At 43.5% G+C, this 16,788-nt stretch overlaps 1 protein-coding gene across 3 annotated transcripts in view; it reads left to right on the top strand.

Annotated features, from left to right (window-relative positions):
• The window catches only part of FBXO42 (F-box protein 42), a 98,346-nt gene extending 82,015 nt beyond the window's left edge, over positions 1-16,331 (top strand). The window contains exons 5-10 of one of the 3 annotated variants that reach the window (XM_005544669.5): positions 6,175-6,328; positions 7,100-7,210; positions 9,178-9,274; positions 9,756-9,812; positions 10,809-10,925; positions 11,445-16,331. In XM_005544669.5, the coding sequence (XP_005544726.2) occupies positions 6,175-6,328; positions 7,100-7,210; positions 9,178-9,274; positions 9,756-9,812; positions 10,809-10,925; positions 11,445-12,557 (1,649 nt within the window). In that variant the 3' untranslated portion in view covers positions 12,558-16,331. Of the gene's footprint in view, positions 1-6,174; positions 6,329-7,099; positions 7,211-9,177; positions 9,354-9,755; positions 9,813-10,808; positions 10,926-11,444 lie in introns of those variants that run through there. The other 2 variants (XM_074019043.1, XM_005544670.5) reach the window with 2 other exon arrangements.
• The last annotated feature ends 457 nt before the right edge of the window (positions 16,332-16,788 follow it).

Raw genomic sequence — 16,788 nt, forward strand, 5'->3', positions numbered from 1 at the left:
TCCACCTCCCGGGTTCAAGCGATTCTTCTGCCACAGCATCCCGAATAACTGGGACCACAGGCACACACCTGGCTAATGTTTGTATTTTTAGTAGAGGCATGGTTTTGCCATGTTGCCCAGGCTGGTTTCAAACTCCTGGCCTCAAGTGATCCACTCGCCTCAACCTCCCAAAGTGCGAGGATTACAGACTTGAGCCATCACATCCCACCTGATCTCACCGTAAATTCATTTGATTTGTAGACTTTGCATTAAGATCATCGAGAGGGAATTAAGGACCATCTGCTTTAAACAAATTCAAAGTATGAAATATGAGCCAGGCATGGTGGTACACTCCTATAGTCCCAGCTGCTCAGGAGGCTGAGGCAAGAGGACTGCTTGAGCTCAGGAGTTAAAGACCAGACTGGGCAACATAACAAGACCCCATCTCAAAATATATATATATATATATATATATATATATACACACACACATATATGAAATACGTAGATTTTTAGAAATAATGGAAGTAGGAGTTCTTTATAAAGGCTTCACAATATCAATTCTTAAAGAAGCAATAATTTAAAAGTATCCAATTTGCAATAAATATGCTGCCAAATATTTTATGGGTAATCAGGGTCACATAAAATATGAAATACCTGGGCTGGGCACGGTGGCTCACGCCTGTAATCTCAGCACTTTGGGAGGCCGAGGCAGGCGGATCACAAGGTCAGGAGATCGAGACCATCCTGGCTAACACAGTGAAACCCCGTCTCTACTAAAAATACAAAAAAAAAAAAAAAAAAAAAAAAAAATTAGCTTGGGCCTGGTGGTGGGCGCCTGTAGTCCCAGCTGCTCTTGGGAGGCTGAGGCAGGAGAATTGCTTGAACCTGGGAGGTGGAGCTTGCAGTGAGCTGAGATCGCGCCACTGCACTCCAGCCTGGGCGACAGCAGAGTGAGACTCCGTCTCAAAAAAACAAAAACAAAAACAAAAACACCTGATACACCTGTATCCTTGACTTCTGGTTGCTGACCTCACTGTATAAAAGCTGTATGTTGATCTCTGGCCCCTCATTTGTTCTTGTATGGTAAGTTTTTTTCCAGTTCACCCACAAATTGAGGTGGGGGTATACAATTGATTTAATTTCCCCCTACTTAGTTGAGATAATTAAGATGCTGAAATTGAGGTATTTAACTAAGATGCTCCTACACTTTGTGACATAAAACAGGCCGTGGAGATAAATTCTAGATGGAGGAGTTCTCCCTCTTCGTGGGATAAAAAGTAGAGGGAAAAATTTTGCCTTTCTGAAAGGTCAAGATACCTGAGGCATCGTTTTGGAAAGCCTTTACATAAGATAATCCTAGAGGATCTCTTATATTGATTTATCATTATCACTGGCCTCAGCTTACCTTTCCCTGGAGAGTTCAGAGAATAAGTAAATGGTCCTATATTAGAGGTGGAGTGTGTTCCAGAGCGTTGTAGAGAAAAAGAGGTTCTAGGAATAGCCTTCTGTTTAATTTATTTCTCTCTGACTAGATCTTTGGCTTTACTGGATTAAGATTTAAGAAAGAACTTCTTCAGCTTTGAAACACTAGACCTTTTAAGGCATCAGACTTGTTTGTGGCAACTATTCAGAAGGAATGTATCTGTATGCATGAAGTGCAGCATGATATATTCTGACTTTAAAGCTCATTCTTTTAAAAGAATAGCTGGGTGAGGTGGCTCATGCCTGTAATTCCAGCACTTTGCGAGGTGGCAGCGGTGGGAGAATTACTTGAGATTAAGACCAGTCTGGGCAACATGGAGAGACCCCCATCTCTACAAAAAAAAAAAAAATTAGCTGGACATGGTGGCCTGTGACTGTAGTCTTAGCTGCTTATGAGGCTGAGGTAGAAGGATCCCTTGCACCCAGGAAGTCAGAGGTGCAGTGAGCCATGATCAATCACACCACTGCATTCCAGCCTGGGCGCCAGAGTGAGACCTCATCTCAAAAAAATAAAATTAAAAATTAAAATCTGGAATAAATGGATTAGAATCCTGGCTCTTCACTTATTATTTCTATGACCTTGGGCAAGTTATTTAAAGAGTTGTGTCCTCAGGTTTCTTATCTGTAAAACAGGAATAAAACTAGGAGTTTTAGAAGGATTAAATTAATTATTACATGCGGCCGGGCGCGGTGGCTCAAGCCTGTAATCACAGCACTTTGGGAGGCCGAGACGGGCGGATCACGAGGTCAGGAGATCGAGACCATCCTGGCTAACACGGTGAAACCCCATCTCTACTAAAAAATACAAAAAAAAATTAGCTGGGCGTGGTGGCGGGCGCCTGTAGTCCCAGCTACTCGGGAGGCTGAGGCAGGAGAATGGCGTGAACCCGGAAGGTGGAGCTTGCAGTGAGCTGAGATCGCGCCACTGCACTACAGCCTGGGCGACAGAGCCAGACTCCGTCTCAAAAAAAAAAAAAAAAAATTATTTATTACATGCAAAGCACATAAAAAGCTGCGTAGTAATTGGGCCAGGCGCGCTGGCTCACAACTGTCATCCTAGCACTTTAGGAGGCCGAGGCCAGTGGATTGCCTGAGCTCAGGAGTTTGAGACCAGCCTGGGCAACACAGTGAAACCCCGTTTCTACTAAAATACAAAAAATTAGCTGGGCGTGGCAGCGTGTGTCTGTAATCCCAGCTACTTGGGAGGCTGAGACAGGGGAATCATTTGAACCTGGGAGGCAGGGGTTGCAGTGAGCTGAGATTGTGCCATTGCACTCCAGCCTGGGTGACAGAGCAACATTCTGTCTCAAAAAAAAAAAAACTGCGTAGTACATAATAGATGTAGATGCTCAATAAATATTAGTCATTACTATCAGTAGCAGTAGTAAGAGTTATAGTAACAATAATTGTCATTTCTCTTGGAGTTAAGTTATTCATCTATCCCTACTACTTTCCCATACTCCCCAGACATAGGCACGCTGTTGACAAAGTTAAAACCTTCTTCTAAAACAGCACTGTTCGATAGAACTTTCTGCAATGATAGAAATGTCCTATATCTGTGCTCTTCAGTTTGATAACCATGGGCAATATGTGGCCAATGGTGACTTTGTTGGGCAGTACAGATCTAAAGTGTAGTCTTTCCTCTAGTTTCATTATATATGCTATGTTTTATGAATACTTTTTAAAATTCTATGAATATGTCTCCCTTTAAAATATATATATATATATATTTTGAGACAGAGTCTTGCTCTTTCACCCAGGCTGGAGTGCAGTGGTGCAATCTCAGCTCACTGCAACCTCCACCTCCTAGTTTCAAGCAATTCTCGTGCCTCAGCCTCCTGAGTAGCTGGAATTACAAGCGTGGGCTACCACGCCTGGCTAACTTTTTGTATTTTTAGTAGAGACAGGATCTCACCACGTTGACTGGGCTGGTCTCAAACTTCTGACCTTAAGAGATCTGCCTGCCTTGCCCTCCCCAAGTGCTGGGATTACAGGTGTGACCCACTGCGCCTGGCAAGAGGTATATATTCTTATACTGCATTTAAAATTTCTTTAAGCTCAGTATATCAAATCCAAATCCACATTCTAGCCTAGAAAGTTTACATTACTACTTTGCCGAAGCCTGTGATGTGTTTGTTTATTCTTTTTTCTGTTTCATAATACTGATGATTTCCAAGTTAGAGGCAAGAACTTAGAAACTTTGTCTGGTATTTCACAAATTAATTTATTTTAGAGCAACAGTTGTGTTTTAACTAGACTATTATATTACTTAGGCTTTCTAATTGGACTAGGAGATAGATCCCCTTGGGGAGGTAAACGTTTTTGACCAGGAACAATAAGGCTATGTGAAGGATAACAGCCTCCTTAGTCACTATTCTTGTGGGATTTGGGGGTAGAGAATACCTCAGCACTTCAGATTGATGTGATAACTCTTCCTAGAGAAGTTTTCTGGCTGGGTGAGGTGGGTAATGCCTATAGTCCCAGCACTTTGGGAGGCTGAGGCGGGAGGATCGCTTGAGGCCAGGAGTTTGAGGCCAGCCTGAGCAACATAGCAAGACCTGATCACTACAAAAAATTTTAAAAATTAACTGGATATGATATTATGTGCCTATAGTCTCACCTACTCAAAAGGCTGAGGCGAGAGGATTGCTTCAGCCTAGGGAAGTCGAGGCTGCAGTGAGCCATGATCGTGTTACTGCACTCTAGCCTGGGTGACAAAGCTAGACCCTGTCTCAAAATAAATAATAAATAGTTAAAGACTCATTTCTACAGTCAGATCCTGTGGTCTGGATTAGTGTCGGTTTTATTTAGGAAAGTATTCAAAATAGCTGACATGGACAGGCACAGTGGCTCCCACCTGTATTCCTAACACTTTGAAAGGCCAAGGCAGCAGGATTGCTTGAACCAGCCTGAGTTCGAGACCAGCCTGGGCAACATAGGGAAGCCCCGTCACTACAAAAAAAATCAGTCGGGCATGGTGGTGCTTGTCTGTATTCTGAGCTATTTGGGAGGTTAAAGTGGGAGGATCCTTTGAGCCCAGGAGGTCGAGGCTGCAGTGAACCATAATTGTGCCACTGCACTCCAGCCTGGGCAACAGCAAGACCCTGTCTCAAAGAAAAGGAAAAAGAAACTAAAAATAGCTGATGCCAAATGGTGTTCTTAGATGCTCACCCCGTACTCTTGAGGACTGGTGCCTTCTCAGTAAATCGTATTGTTCCCCTAAGTGAGATCACAAGAAAGACAGTCCTCTGCTCTGCCTTCTGAACCTTGAGACTTTGTAAGTGACACCATTAAAGCAATCTGAGCAGGGCTTTTCAGTGTTCCCATAACGTGCTACTGAAAGAGGAAGCAAAGCTCTCCACCTAGATTGGAGCATCTCCACTGCTGTCAGGTCAATGTAGTGTTGGGATTCCTTCTGCTTAAGATCTCCGTGAAAAATGAATCCTGTAGTTTTAACCAAAAAGAAAAAAAAAAAGATTTTTTTTAAAAAAGCATTCTCGGCCAGGTATGGTGGCTCACGCCTCTAATCCCAGCACTTTGGGAGGCCAAGGTGGGTGGATCACCTGAGGTCAGGAGTTTGAGACCAGCCTAGCCAACATGGTGAAACCCTGGTCTCAACTAAAAATGCAAAAATTAACTGGGCATGATGGCAGATGCCTGTAATCCCAGCTACTCGGGAGGCTGAGGCAGGAAAATCACTTGAATCCAGGAGGTGGAGGTTGCAGTGAGCCAAGATCGCATCATTGCACTCCAGCCTGGGCGACAAAGTGAGACTCTGTTTCCAAAGAGAAAAAAAAAAAGTATTCTGGTATTTACTGACACCTGGATACTGGGACAAGTTACTTTGGTCTTGAGCAAACTAAAGGTGATATGTAGAGTGAGGGATGGGGAGAAATAGCAATTGTTATTTCAAAGACAATAGATTTTGAAAAATTATGCTCCTGTAAGACATTTGTTATCTCTCAAGTTTTCCAGCATAAACCAAACTTTGTTTTTTTTCAGAATTTGATCAGTGTATCCCAGAGGTCCAGCCTAGATGGTGTTTGGTGTAAGACTCATGGTTTCATTGGAATTCCTTCACACCAAGCCTTGAAAGTTTGCCCCATTTGTGCTAGGCTGAGGCTGTCTGGTTATGTGAAGCCCATAGCTAGGGGCCTAGAGGTCCCTATGTTAACATTTGACTCACAGGACAAATAAGAACTGTGTTCTGCCTCCTTTTTTAACCTGTGTTTTGTAACAAGTTATTTTTAAGTTGCATCCAGGCATCCAGCCTCTATATATACTTCTCCCTGATCCTCTACCTTCTTTCTTTTCTTTGTGACCTCTGTTAAGGGGATGAGAAGGGGTGCTCATTTGTTGAGCACTTTCTATGTGCCAGGCATTATGTTAGGTGCTTTGAATATACTATTTAATACTCAAAACAGCCTTATGAGATAGGTACTGTCATCCCTAATTTTAGGTGAGCAAATTATAAACATAAGAGAGGCTAAGTAACTTTCCTCTAATTCAGATTTCTCTGTGTTAATAATAAAAGATATGTGAATTAGTGATGATTTTCTCTCAGACTCTCAAATCCAGTTTTCTTTCCACCTTTCCTCTGCGCTTTGTAGTATTAGTTCCCCTTTTGTTACTCTTCCAGGGAAAGGTGATCTAACTACAGATTTTTGTGAGATCCTGAATGCTAACCATGGTGTTACTGACTTTCCCTAGGGTCCTATCCTTCCCCCAAAGCTGGAGCAACTCTGGTCGTGTATAAGGACTTGCTAGTGCTGTTTGGTGGCTGGACGCGGCCAAGCCCTTATCCCCTACACCAGCCAGAGAGATTCTTTGATGAAATACACACTTACTCACCCTCTAAAAATTGGTAAGTCACAAAGATAAACTCTTTAAATCTGGAAAAAGAGACCTTAAATCAGTGGATTCTTTGTTTTTTTGAGTCAAGAGTCCCTTTGAGAATTAGATGGAAAGCTGTGGACTCTTTTCCCAGGAAGGGGAAAAATGTACATATACACAGATTTTACCAACAGTTTCAGAGAGTTTACAGGACTCCCTTAGAACTCTGCATTTAGAACCCTTATTCTAAAGAGAAAAAATAGAAGAGATTTATTCCTCTTTCAAGAAAAATGAATGAGCCAGTTGAAGAACAGTGAGCTCTTCAGCTTTGACTGCTAACACTCCAGGAGTGTTGTAGATCCAGATGATTCTTTACTCCTAACTGTGTCTCCAAGACTTACTCTGAATTGTTTATCAAACATATATTTCTTAATGACAGCAACTGCTGTTTCTTGTAATGGAATACTTAGTACATGGCGCTTGTTAGCTGTTACTGATCAGGACCATAGGGAGAGGTAGCAGGTGGCAGGTGGTGCTCTGTCAGCAAACCATGATCTTGTCTCGTTATCATTTTCTCATCTCTCTCCCTCCAGACTATTTACATTCAGAACTTGAAAGTGAATATAACTTTAAGCAAACTTACAGGAAAGGCATAAATACCTTATGCCATCCTCTACTTATTATCCCGACAAATCTCTGCTGAAGGTGATAGGATTATCATTTTAAATGGAGGCCTACTTTCTATTTTTAAATAAAGCGTGTTGTGCTGACTTCTTGGCTTCCTTCTGTCTTTTTACATTAGGTGGAACTGCATTGTGACAACCCATGGGCCACCTCCCATGGCTGGCCACTCCTCCTGTGTAATAGATGATAAAATGATTGTCTTTGGTGGCTCTTTAGGATCCCGGCAAATGTAAGTACATTTGGTTTGCTCCATATGAGCCTGAAGGTAAATACTCCTGGGAATAACAGGCTTAAAAAGTGAATTAGGGACCAGGTGCCTAATTCACACCTGTAATCCCAGCATTTGGGGAGGCCAAGGTGGGTGGATCACCTGAGGTCAGGAGTTCGTGACCAGCATGGCAAACATGGTGAAGCCCCATCTCTACTAAAAATAGAAAAATTAGCCGGGCGTGGTGGCACACACCTGTAGTCCCAGTTACTCGGAGGCTATGGCAGGAGAATCGCTTGAACCTGGGAAGTGGCGGTTACAGTGAGCCAGGATCGTGCCATTGCCTGAGCAACAGATCGAGACTTTCAAGGAAAAAAAAAAAAAAAGTGAATTAGGGTCAGTATTCCTGAGCATGGCTCTAATTAATTGAATTAGTTATCTCATCCTAGCATTCTGTTTTCTGATCCCTTAATCACAGACCAATAAGTTAAAAAATTTGCTCTGTAAAATCATAGTTACATAGAATCTCATTGACACGTGGTTCTGTTCAGTAGGATCAAATTCATGGAACCTCCACCTTGCCTGCTGTACTGTGCCTACAGAAGTCCAACTTCTGAGAAACAGATTGCTTTACTTATTCTACTTTATTACTCAGCTCTTTCACTTTTGGGCTTTAGAGGAGGAGAGGGGGAGATTGACAGGACAAGTGGAAATGGCAGGCCCTCCAAATGTGATAGGTTGGTTGAGCCACATGTAAAGGGCATGAAAAGAAAGAAAGAAGGAAAGAAAAGAAAGAAAAACAAATGGGATGGGTTGTGGATTGGGTAGGAGCAGGAAACCTGTGTCAGGCGTGACACTTCTGTGATGTCATTCTCTCTACCTCCTGTCCTCTCCACTTCTGGCCATACTGGACAGCTCAAGCCATAGTCAGGAGCCAGAACATTCTATCTGTATCACTGTCTGATTCAGCGGTAGCAGCAGTCGTGGTCATTTCCCCCGTGCTCTGAAGTAGAAGTTGATGAGCTGTCAGCAGCAAGAGCATCCCACCCCTGTCCTCCCTTAGGGCATTTCCATCTTCATATTTTAAAACAATTATGGAGAGAGATGATAGGGGCTACTCTCCCAGTGAGAGAGTTTAGGATTTCAGATGTTGGAACTATTATTCCTGTATTTTTGTGGGTGAATCCATGACCTTAAGTGACCATAAAAGAGAGACTGCCATCCAGGAGTCTGTCCTCATCATGTTGGTCCCTTGAGGGTTAGAGATGCCAGTTTGTCCTTGATAAAACTGCAGCTTTCATTAGTCATTGTGAAATTACTTTTTGTAGCCAGAATCGATAAAGCTTTTAACTCCTGGACCATGATGAAGCTGCCTTTTGAATCATTTTTTCTCTTCTTTGTGGTTTTTGCTTTTGAAAACTGTACCTTGACCAGTATCTATTTCCTGCTGCACCAATTAACTATTTTTTTAATCATCTGCTTTTACTTCAGTTAATAGATGGTTTAAAAAATCATCTCGTCAGGTACTAGTGTCTGGCCGCAGACATAGCTCAGATGAGGCCTTGTGGAAAGAGCAGAGGGAAGGTCTCAGGATGACTGCTACGGAAAGTAGGGGAAGAAAGATACAGTGTAAGAGCTAAGTAGGAGCATAACACTTTGCTGCGCATCTTTATAAAGGTCCCTTCATTTATATCAGCTCCTCAGAGAGTAGTAACAGTCTTTTCATTTTATAGATAAAGCGAGAGTTAGAGAAAATTAAGTGACTTGTTCAGGCTATAGAGCTGGGATTCAGCAACATGGTCTTTCTGGTTCAGAAGCCCCTGAACTCTGAATAGGCCATCTCTAAAACCTGCTCCAGCCCACACAGTCTGTGAAAGTGAAAATGGTATAAGTTTGCCAGATGGGCACAGGCATGTGGAACTCCCCAGCCACCATTATGGTCCGTGGGAGCTCCTAACTCCCTTTATCCTTCTGTCCTTAATTCACAGGAGCAATGATGTCTGGGTCCTTGACCTCGAGCAGTGGGCGTGGTCCAAGCCGAACATCTCCGGCCCCAGTCCTCATCCTCGAGGTGGCCAATCTCAGGTGCTCAGGAATTAAAATAACTATTCAGCAAACACTGTAGCATCTTTCAGTTAGGACGGGAGAGGGAGGAGGGAGTCAGGTAAGATGCCAATATGCACTAAGCCAAAGCAAATGTATCATTCTTTTTTACTGGTATTTATTTTTCAACTCCTAATTGGTCATATTATTTATAGTGGTTTTATATTATGCTCCTCCCTAAAGCATTTACTTTGCGTGTCATTTCTCAAGAGAATCTTGCATTTTATGTGGTTGACATTCATGTTAATATTTGATCAACAAAGAATGTATCCTTTCAGGTGAATTATCAGTAATTTGTTCACAGGGATCAGAATTGACATGTTTTTAGGAGAATGGAGTGGTTATGGTAACTAGAACATTCCCATTTGGGAGCTAGGTAGGCTATTTTCATATACCAGTGAAGCATAGAAAGTCAGAAACCTGTGTCTTTGTAGGTTTATTTTCAATGTCTTCCCCTCCCCAGATTGTCATAGATGATGCAACTATCTTAATCCTCGGAGGGTGTGGCGGTCCCAATGCTGTGAGTATTGCTTCTGTGGCATTCCCATGTGCATGCTGCTAAGTGTTCAAAACCTGTTTCCCCTGTCTTCTTCTCTAGGAGTATACAAGACTATTTCCATGGCATTTTAATTTAAGGAATGCTTTTTGGGTTTAGCCTTTGTATTTTCTGGTCTTTGTTTCTGCTCTTTTTTAGGGTTGAGGGGATCCTTTTAATCATAGATATTTGTCTCTTGAATATTCATATCTATATTCTTCCTATTCCTATTTCCTTTTTAGGCAATAAAGTTTACTGCTATCATTTTTTCAAAGGGGAGAGGGCAGTGGAACAAAAAAGCAGGTTGATAACTGTCAGAGTTCACACAGAATTTAAGAATGCACATTCAGGGCCGGGCGCGGTGGCTCATGCCTGTAATCCCAGCACTTTGGGAGGCCAACGCGGGCAGATCACGAGGTCAGTAGATTGAGACCATCCTGGCTAACATGGTGAAACCCTGTCTCTACTAAAAAAAATCCGCCGGGTGTAGTGGCACGCGCCTGTAGTCCCAGCTACTCAGGAGGGTGAGACAGGAGAATCACTTGAACCCGGGAGGCGGAGGTTGCAGTGAGCTGAGATCACACCACTGCACTCCAGCTTTGGTGAGAGAGCGAGACTCAGTCTCAAAAAAAAAAAAAAAAAGCAGATTCAGAAAGCTGTGGATATGTATTATTTATCCTCTCCTTCAATCCCCGATACATACACATAAAATTATGGGCAAGTGTCAAAACCACTTACAGTTGATTCATGGGGCACAAGCACAATTCCATATGCTAAGCCAGTGGTAATATATGAATGAATGAAAGCATAAGTGGATGCATGCACAAGTGAATTATTAACTGAGGATTTTGCTATTCCTTCTGAAGAGCCCACATCCTTTCAAGACCAGACAGGACAGCTTTGAGACTACAACTCTGTGTGTGTGTGTGTTTTGGAACACATATCACACCTGAGTCTTGTCATTGGTTTTTTCTCTTACAGCTGTTCAAGGATGCTTGGTTGTTGCACATGCATTCTGGTCCTTGGGCCTGGCAGCCACTCAAGGTAGAAAATGAAGAGCATGGGGCCCCAGAACTGTGGTGTCATCCAGCATGCCGGGTAAGCAGGCAGCTGACAGGCCAGCAGCAGGATAGGTCCTAAATTGGAAAACCACATTACTTTGTCAGGTTTCAAAGAAATTTGTACAAAAATAGAAAACACCTTGGTGTCACAAAAGAAGTGAACATTAGCCATAGCTCCTTTGGCATTTCTCACTAAATGGGAAAACTTATGGGGGCCCCACTCATTCGGTAAGTCCCAACTTTAAGCATCTGTTTGTCTCTGAAACTTTCCCTGGAGTCCTTCTCCTGCTAACAAAAACTAATTGTTCCCTTCTCCCCATTCTCCCCACCCCTTCTGTACACATATCTCTAATGATAGCATATGTCACACAAAGCAACAGTGGTTGCCATGTCTGACTTCTAGCCTAGAGGGCAGACTACATCATTTTCATCTTCATATCTGAGGTACCTACAAAATGTGTGGCACATTACAGTTGCTTATGATAAAATGTTTGACAGCTGAATGAACAATCAGAATCATAGAAGAGTCTGTGAGCACTGGTCCTTTGTCTTCCAGGTGGGACAGTGTGTGGTGGTCTTCAGCCAGGCTCCTAGTGGGAGAGCCCCACTCAGCCCCAGTTTGAACTCTCGCCCATCACCTATCAGTGCCACTCCTCCAGCTCTCGTTCCTGAAACCCGAGAGTACCGCTCTCAGTCTCCAGTAAGAAGCATGGATGAAGCTCCTTGTGTTAACGGCCGCTGGGGAACACTGAGACCCAGGGCTCAAAGGCAGACTCCTTCGGGTTCCCGGGAAGGGAGCCTTTCCCCAGCCAGAGGAGATGGCTCTCCTATCCTCAATGGTGGGAGTTTGTCTCCAGGAACGGCAGCTGTGGGTGGCTCTTCTTTGGACAGTCCTGTACAGGCCATATCTCCAAGTACTCCATCTGCTGCTGAAGGATATGACCTAAAAATGGGACTTTCTTTGGCCCCCCGACGAGGATCACTACCAGATCAGAAAGATCTGAGATTAGGATCCATAGATCTGAATTGGGATCTGAAATCCGCTTCCAGTAGCAATCCCATGGATGGCATGGACAATAGGACAGTTGGAAGTATGAGACACCCTCCTGAACAGACAAATGGTGTGCATACCCCACCTCACGTGGCCAGTGCCCTTGCAGGGGCCGTCTCCCCAGGTGCCCTGCGTCGGAGTCTGGAAGCCATCAAAGCGATGTCCTCCAAAGGCCCCTCGGCCTCTGCAGCACTAAGTCCTCCTCTTGGGTCTTCTCCAGGCTCTCCTGGGAGCCAGAGTTTGAGCAGTGGAGAAACAGTGCCCATCCCTCGCCCAGGGCCTGCCCAAGGAGATGGACATTCCTTACCTCCCATTGCCCGCCGCCTGGGCCACCACCCTCCACAGTCCCTAAATGTTGGCAAACCCCTATACCAGAGTATGAACTGCAAGCCCATGCAGATGTACGTGCTAGACATTAAAGACACTAAGGAGAAGGGGCGGGTCAAATGGAAAGTATTTAATAGCAGTTCTGTGGTCGGACCTCCTGAAACCAGCCTGCATACCGTGGTACAAGGCAGGGGTGAACTCATCATATTTGGAGGACTCATGGACAAGAAACAGAATGTGAAGTACTATCCAAAAACAAACGCCTTGTACTTTGTACGAGCAAAGAGATAATGTGTTCTAAACCCCTTTCCTTTTCTGTGGCTTTTAATTTGGAATTTTCCAGTGTGTAAGCATTTGGACTGAGAATTGGGAAAACAAAATTACTCCCAGAAGCCAAAACTCTTTAATTCCCAACCGAAGTCACTCCAGGCTGGGATCAAATCTCCATTAAGAAAAAAATTATATATAAGTATATATATATATATATATATTATATAGCCAACTCTGTTTACAAAAAAAAGGGAGAGATCTCCATCCTGGTTCAGATAAAATTGTTGCTGTGTTTTAACAGGGGCTGGGTTGCCTTTTTCTACCTTGCTGGTAACTAGACCAAGAAGTTAGAACAGACTTACATCAGTAACTTTCCAAAAGAAACTGAAGAGCCCCCTGTAAATCTTTATGTGGCCTTCTTGGAGTTAAAAAATAAAAGGGCATATATAAGTTGCAAAGGTGTAGGTTTTTAGACTCTCATGCTTCAGGTGCTGTCAGGGTAAAAGTAACTGTTCTTCCCCTTCTCCTCTTAAAACCACAGAGGACCTGTGACAGCTCTGCAGAAATGCCAGTGCCTGGCCCCCTCCTGCCCTTTATGGCTGAGGAAAGTTACCCAACAAAGGATTTTATTCCACATCTGTGTGCCGGGTCATCGTGAAATAATGTTTATGCAGCCGACATCTGTCTGCCTAGTAGTGTCCATTGGTCTTTGGAGTGCTTCTGATGTGTCTCAGAAAATATTTTGTGTCTGATTGTGGAAATTTCTGACAATCAATCATATTTGGTTGCAAGTTGCCAAAAAACATATTTATTCTCCTCTTTCTTCCCTTAGAACATGGTACTTGGAAACTGCCTTTTCCATTCACGTACAGGCTGCTTTTTTCTTCTGCTTATTATTATTATTTTTTTCATATGTGGATTTTTTTTAAAAGTCCTAAAACGTGTCTAACTTTCTGTTTCTTTTACAAAGCTCAGGTGCCTACAGAAATCAGAAGCTGCTTAGAAATATTTGTGGAACCCTTTCCCTGGTGTCACTAGGGGGCCAGGAGGGAATTCTAAGATGTCAATATTGTGAGAAATCTTTGAAGCATCAGAAGATACTGTTTTTTCCCTATAGGCTTCTTTTTACTTCCAGAGCACATTGAGCATGCTCATCCCATATTTTGTAGGATGTGGAAATTGATTCTGGAAGGGAATTCCTATAACAGTTCTTTTTAGAAATGTTTTTTTCCTTGTTGTGACATATATTCCTCTTCCTGGCTATTGGCAGGTGATGGAGTTGAGAATCATGTACTGGACTTCTTGACGCATGGCTGACCTCAGGAACAGCTCCATCCTTTGCACTTGTCTTGTTCATGTGTCACCCAAATAGGGCTTGGGTTTTTACTTTCACTTCATTTCTGAGATTAAGGTGTAACCAAGTAGAGCATTTCTTTGCTTGATACAGAAAGTTACTAGTCTCAACCATGGCCTGGGCATAGGAGATGTCAAAATAAGTTTATTTCAAATAGCACCATTTAAGTAGGGATTTTTGGTGATTTCTCATCATTTGCCCATAGTATTTAAATTTCAAAACATCACCTTTCCCACCCTGACACTCCCCTTTTTATTATTAGCATTTCTCAGGCACAAAGCCTGCTGCAACTGGCCCTGGGTCCTGGCTTTCAGCCAGCATCTAGCAGCCTAAGTGTACTGATAAGTGTGTTTTCTCCTGTTATATGCTGAATCCTTTCCCTTAGCCATTAGCTTTTACAATGTGGTCTTGGTAGGAAAGCCACCCTGGTGCCAAGCCTAGCTTGTAGGGGGAGGTATGTGTTCCAGAAACTACTCTCTCTCTTCCCTTCAATGAGGAAACAACATGTGTCTACTTAGGTGGCATCCAACTGCTCGGAGCTCCACACTTCCCTTTCTCGACTGGGGTTCTGGTGCTGTTGCCAATCCTTGCTTGGCAAAGACTGTTCGATCATGTGGGGTCCTTACTTACAAGGGAAGGCTGGGCCAGAAGGTTAGCAATTCAGGTGTTACCGCTATTGCTGTACCTTGTGTTAGGACATTGTGTTTGTGCATGGACTGTGCCTCCGAACTCAGTAGTTCCTATCTAAATATAAAGTATATTAGAAACCTGAAAGTACAGAATCTCAACCTTAATAGTCTTTCCCTTAGTCCTATGGCCTTCCTAAGCCAGCTGTTAACGTGTTGATTCCTTCCACTTCCCCCAGGCAGGCAGGCAACAGAGATGTTGATTGTCTTAGAAAGTAATGTTTCCTCTGAACTCCATTGAATTCCAGTTTGACCCACACTACCTGGAACCGGACTGTTTGCTTACAGCTTTTTAAGAAAAATCTGCCTTGTCTGCCCCCATTATTGTTGGTCTTGGTAGCTCCTGGGCACTGTGGGCATGTACCGTGGGAAAGTGACTCAGCACAGTGAAAGTGATTGTCTCCTCAGGCCTCCTGAAGCCACCTGTGCAGTGGGACTTCAGGTGTCTCGGCCAAGATGAGCATTTCCACAACGCCGTGGATGCTGCAGTCAGGCCAGATTGAACCATGACTCCGTTTTTCACATGATACCAATTTTGTCTTAAAATTCACTGAGAAAAATGAGACTAATTTTTTTTTAACCCTCAGGAGCACCTGAAGCAAATATTTATTGAAAATTCGTTTTGTTTCTACTTGAAGCTTTAACCCCTTCCATTCCTGCAAGTGTGCCTTTTGAGAGCTCCCATGGCCTAGTGACTTCACTGGTCACCTTGTCCATCTTATGTAAGAATTTTAGTCTCTCCCTACCCTTTTGGACAGAGCTTCCTGTCCTCTCATTTCACAGGTTATGCAACAGAGGGTTCTGTGTTTTCATTCGTATTTCCACCCTTCACTTGGTTGGTAGACTCCACAACCCCACCCTGCCCCACACTTTGGGAGCACAAATTTGGTGTTGAAACAAGCTTAAATTTCATTTTAAGGCAATACTGGGCTTACTCTCCTCCCAGCCGTCTGTGGATTGATTTGATTTTAATGTTCGAGTTTTATAGCAACAGCTGAAAACCATGAACTATTCTAGGAACTGTGTTGGAACTCTTTAAATTAAATAAGGAGGAGGAGGAAGAAAGAAAACCAATTTAAGAAGCCTTGACTTTGGAGGACAGAAAGCCACCAGCCAATGGAGAACAAAGAGATGTTTCCCTTTCCTTTCTTTCACCTTGTCGTTCTGGGTTTCCTTCTGCTTCACTCTTTTCCTTCCCCCTTAAAAGTGGTATTCCTGGTTGGTCTGTCTGTCCTTGTGCTTGTGGTGATCCTGGCATGGTGATGTGCTCTGCTTTGCATTATCCGTGGTGTCTTACCAGCGCACAAGTCAGTGGGGAGGATCTAAACACGCCTGGTGGTGAGGAAACTGAACTTCCAGGCCTGCGTCCCATGTAGCCTCTCCATGAACTGCAGAAGGCATGTTCTGCATGGTTACCAGTAAGTGGCTCCCTCTCACCGTGTTCATTGTCAAATGAGAGCAAACTTTAGGTGTTGGCTCCATTGTACACTCTTACTTGCTCTGCTCCCCTCCCTCCAACCAGGGTTCATGTCCGTGCACACCCATGTGCCCTGGCGAAGCTGGTGCTGTGAGTGATGTTTCCCATACAACTCAGGGATGCCAGGTGGCTTACCCTGAGATAGTCATTTTAGGCACATAACAGTGTAGGAACGAGAAATGGATTTCATTGATATTTAAATCTGTCAATTTCATTTTTTGTTAATGTTTTCCCCTGATGACTTTTTAGCAATTTAACAAATAAAATTAAATGGACAATTGTCTTAACTGTTTTATTAGCAAAAAAAAGAAAAAGAAAAGAGGTCTGGCCGGGCACAGTGGCTCACGCTTATAATCCCAGCACTTTGGGAGGCCAAGGCAGGCGGATCACGAGGTCAGGAGTTGGCCAGGAGACCAGCCTGGCTGGCCAACACAGTGAAACCCGTCTCTACTAAAAATACAAAAATTAGCCAGGCATGGTGGCAGGCACCTGTAATCCCAGCTACTTGGGAGGCTGAGGCAGGAGAATTGCTCAAACCCAGGAGGCAGAGGTTGCAGTAAGCCAAGTTTGAGCCACTATACTCCAGCCTGGGCAACAGAGTTAGACTCTGTCTCAAAAAAAAAAAAGAAAAAAACAGGTTGAGCACACTGGAAGAAAAATTGTCTTGATGGGAAACAATCGAGGTTGGAGATTGAAGGCACAGTAGTTGGAAAGAGATACCTTCTCTAGGGGGTT

This window comes from Macaca fascicularis, chromosome 1, assembly GCF_037993035.2.
Source record: "Macaca fascicularis isolate 582-1 chromosome 1, T2T-MFA8v1.1".
NCBI lineage: Eukaryota > Metazoa > Chordata > Mammalia > Primates > Cercopithecidae > Macaca > Macaca fascicularis.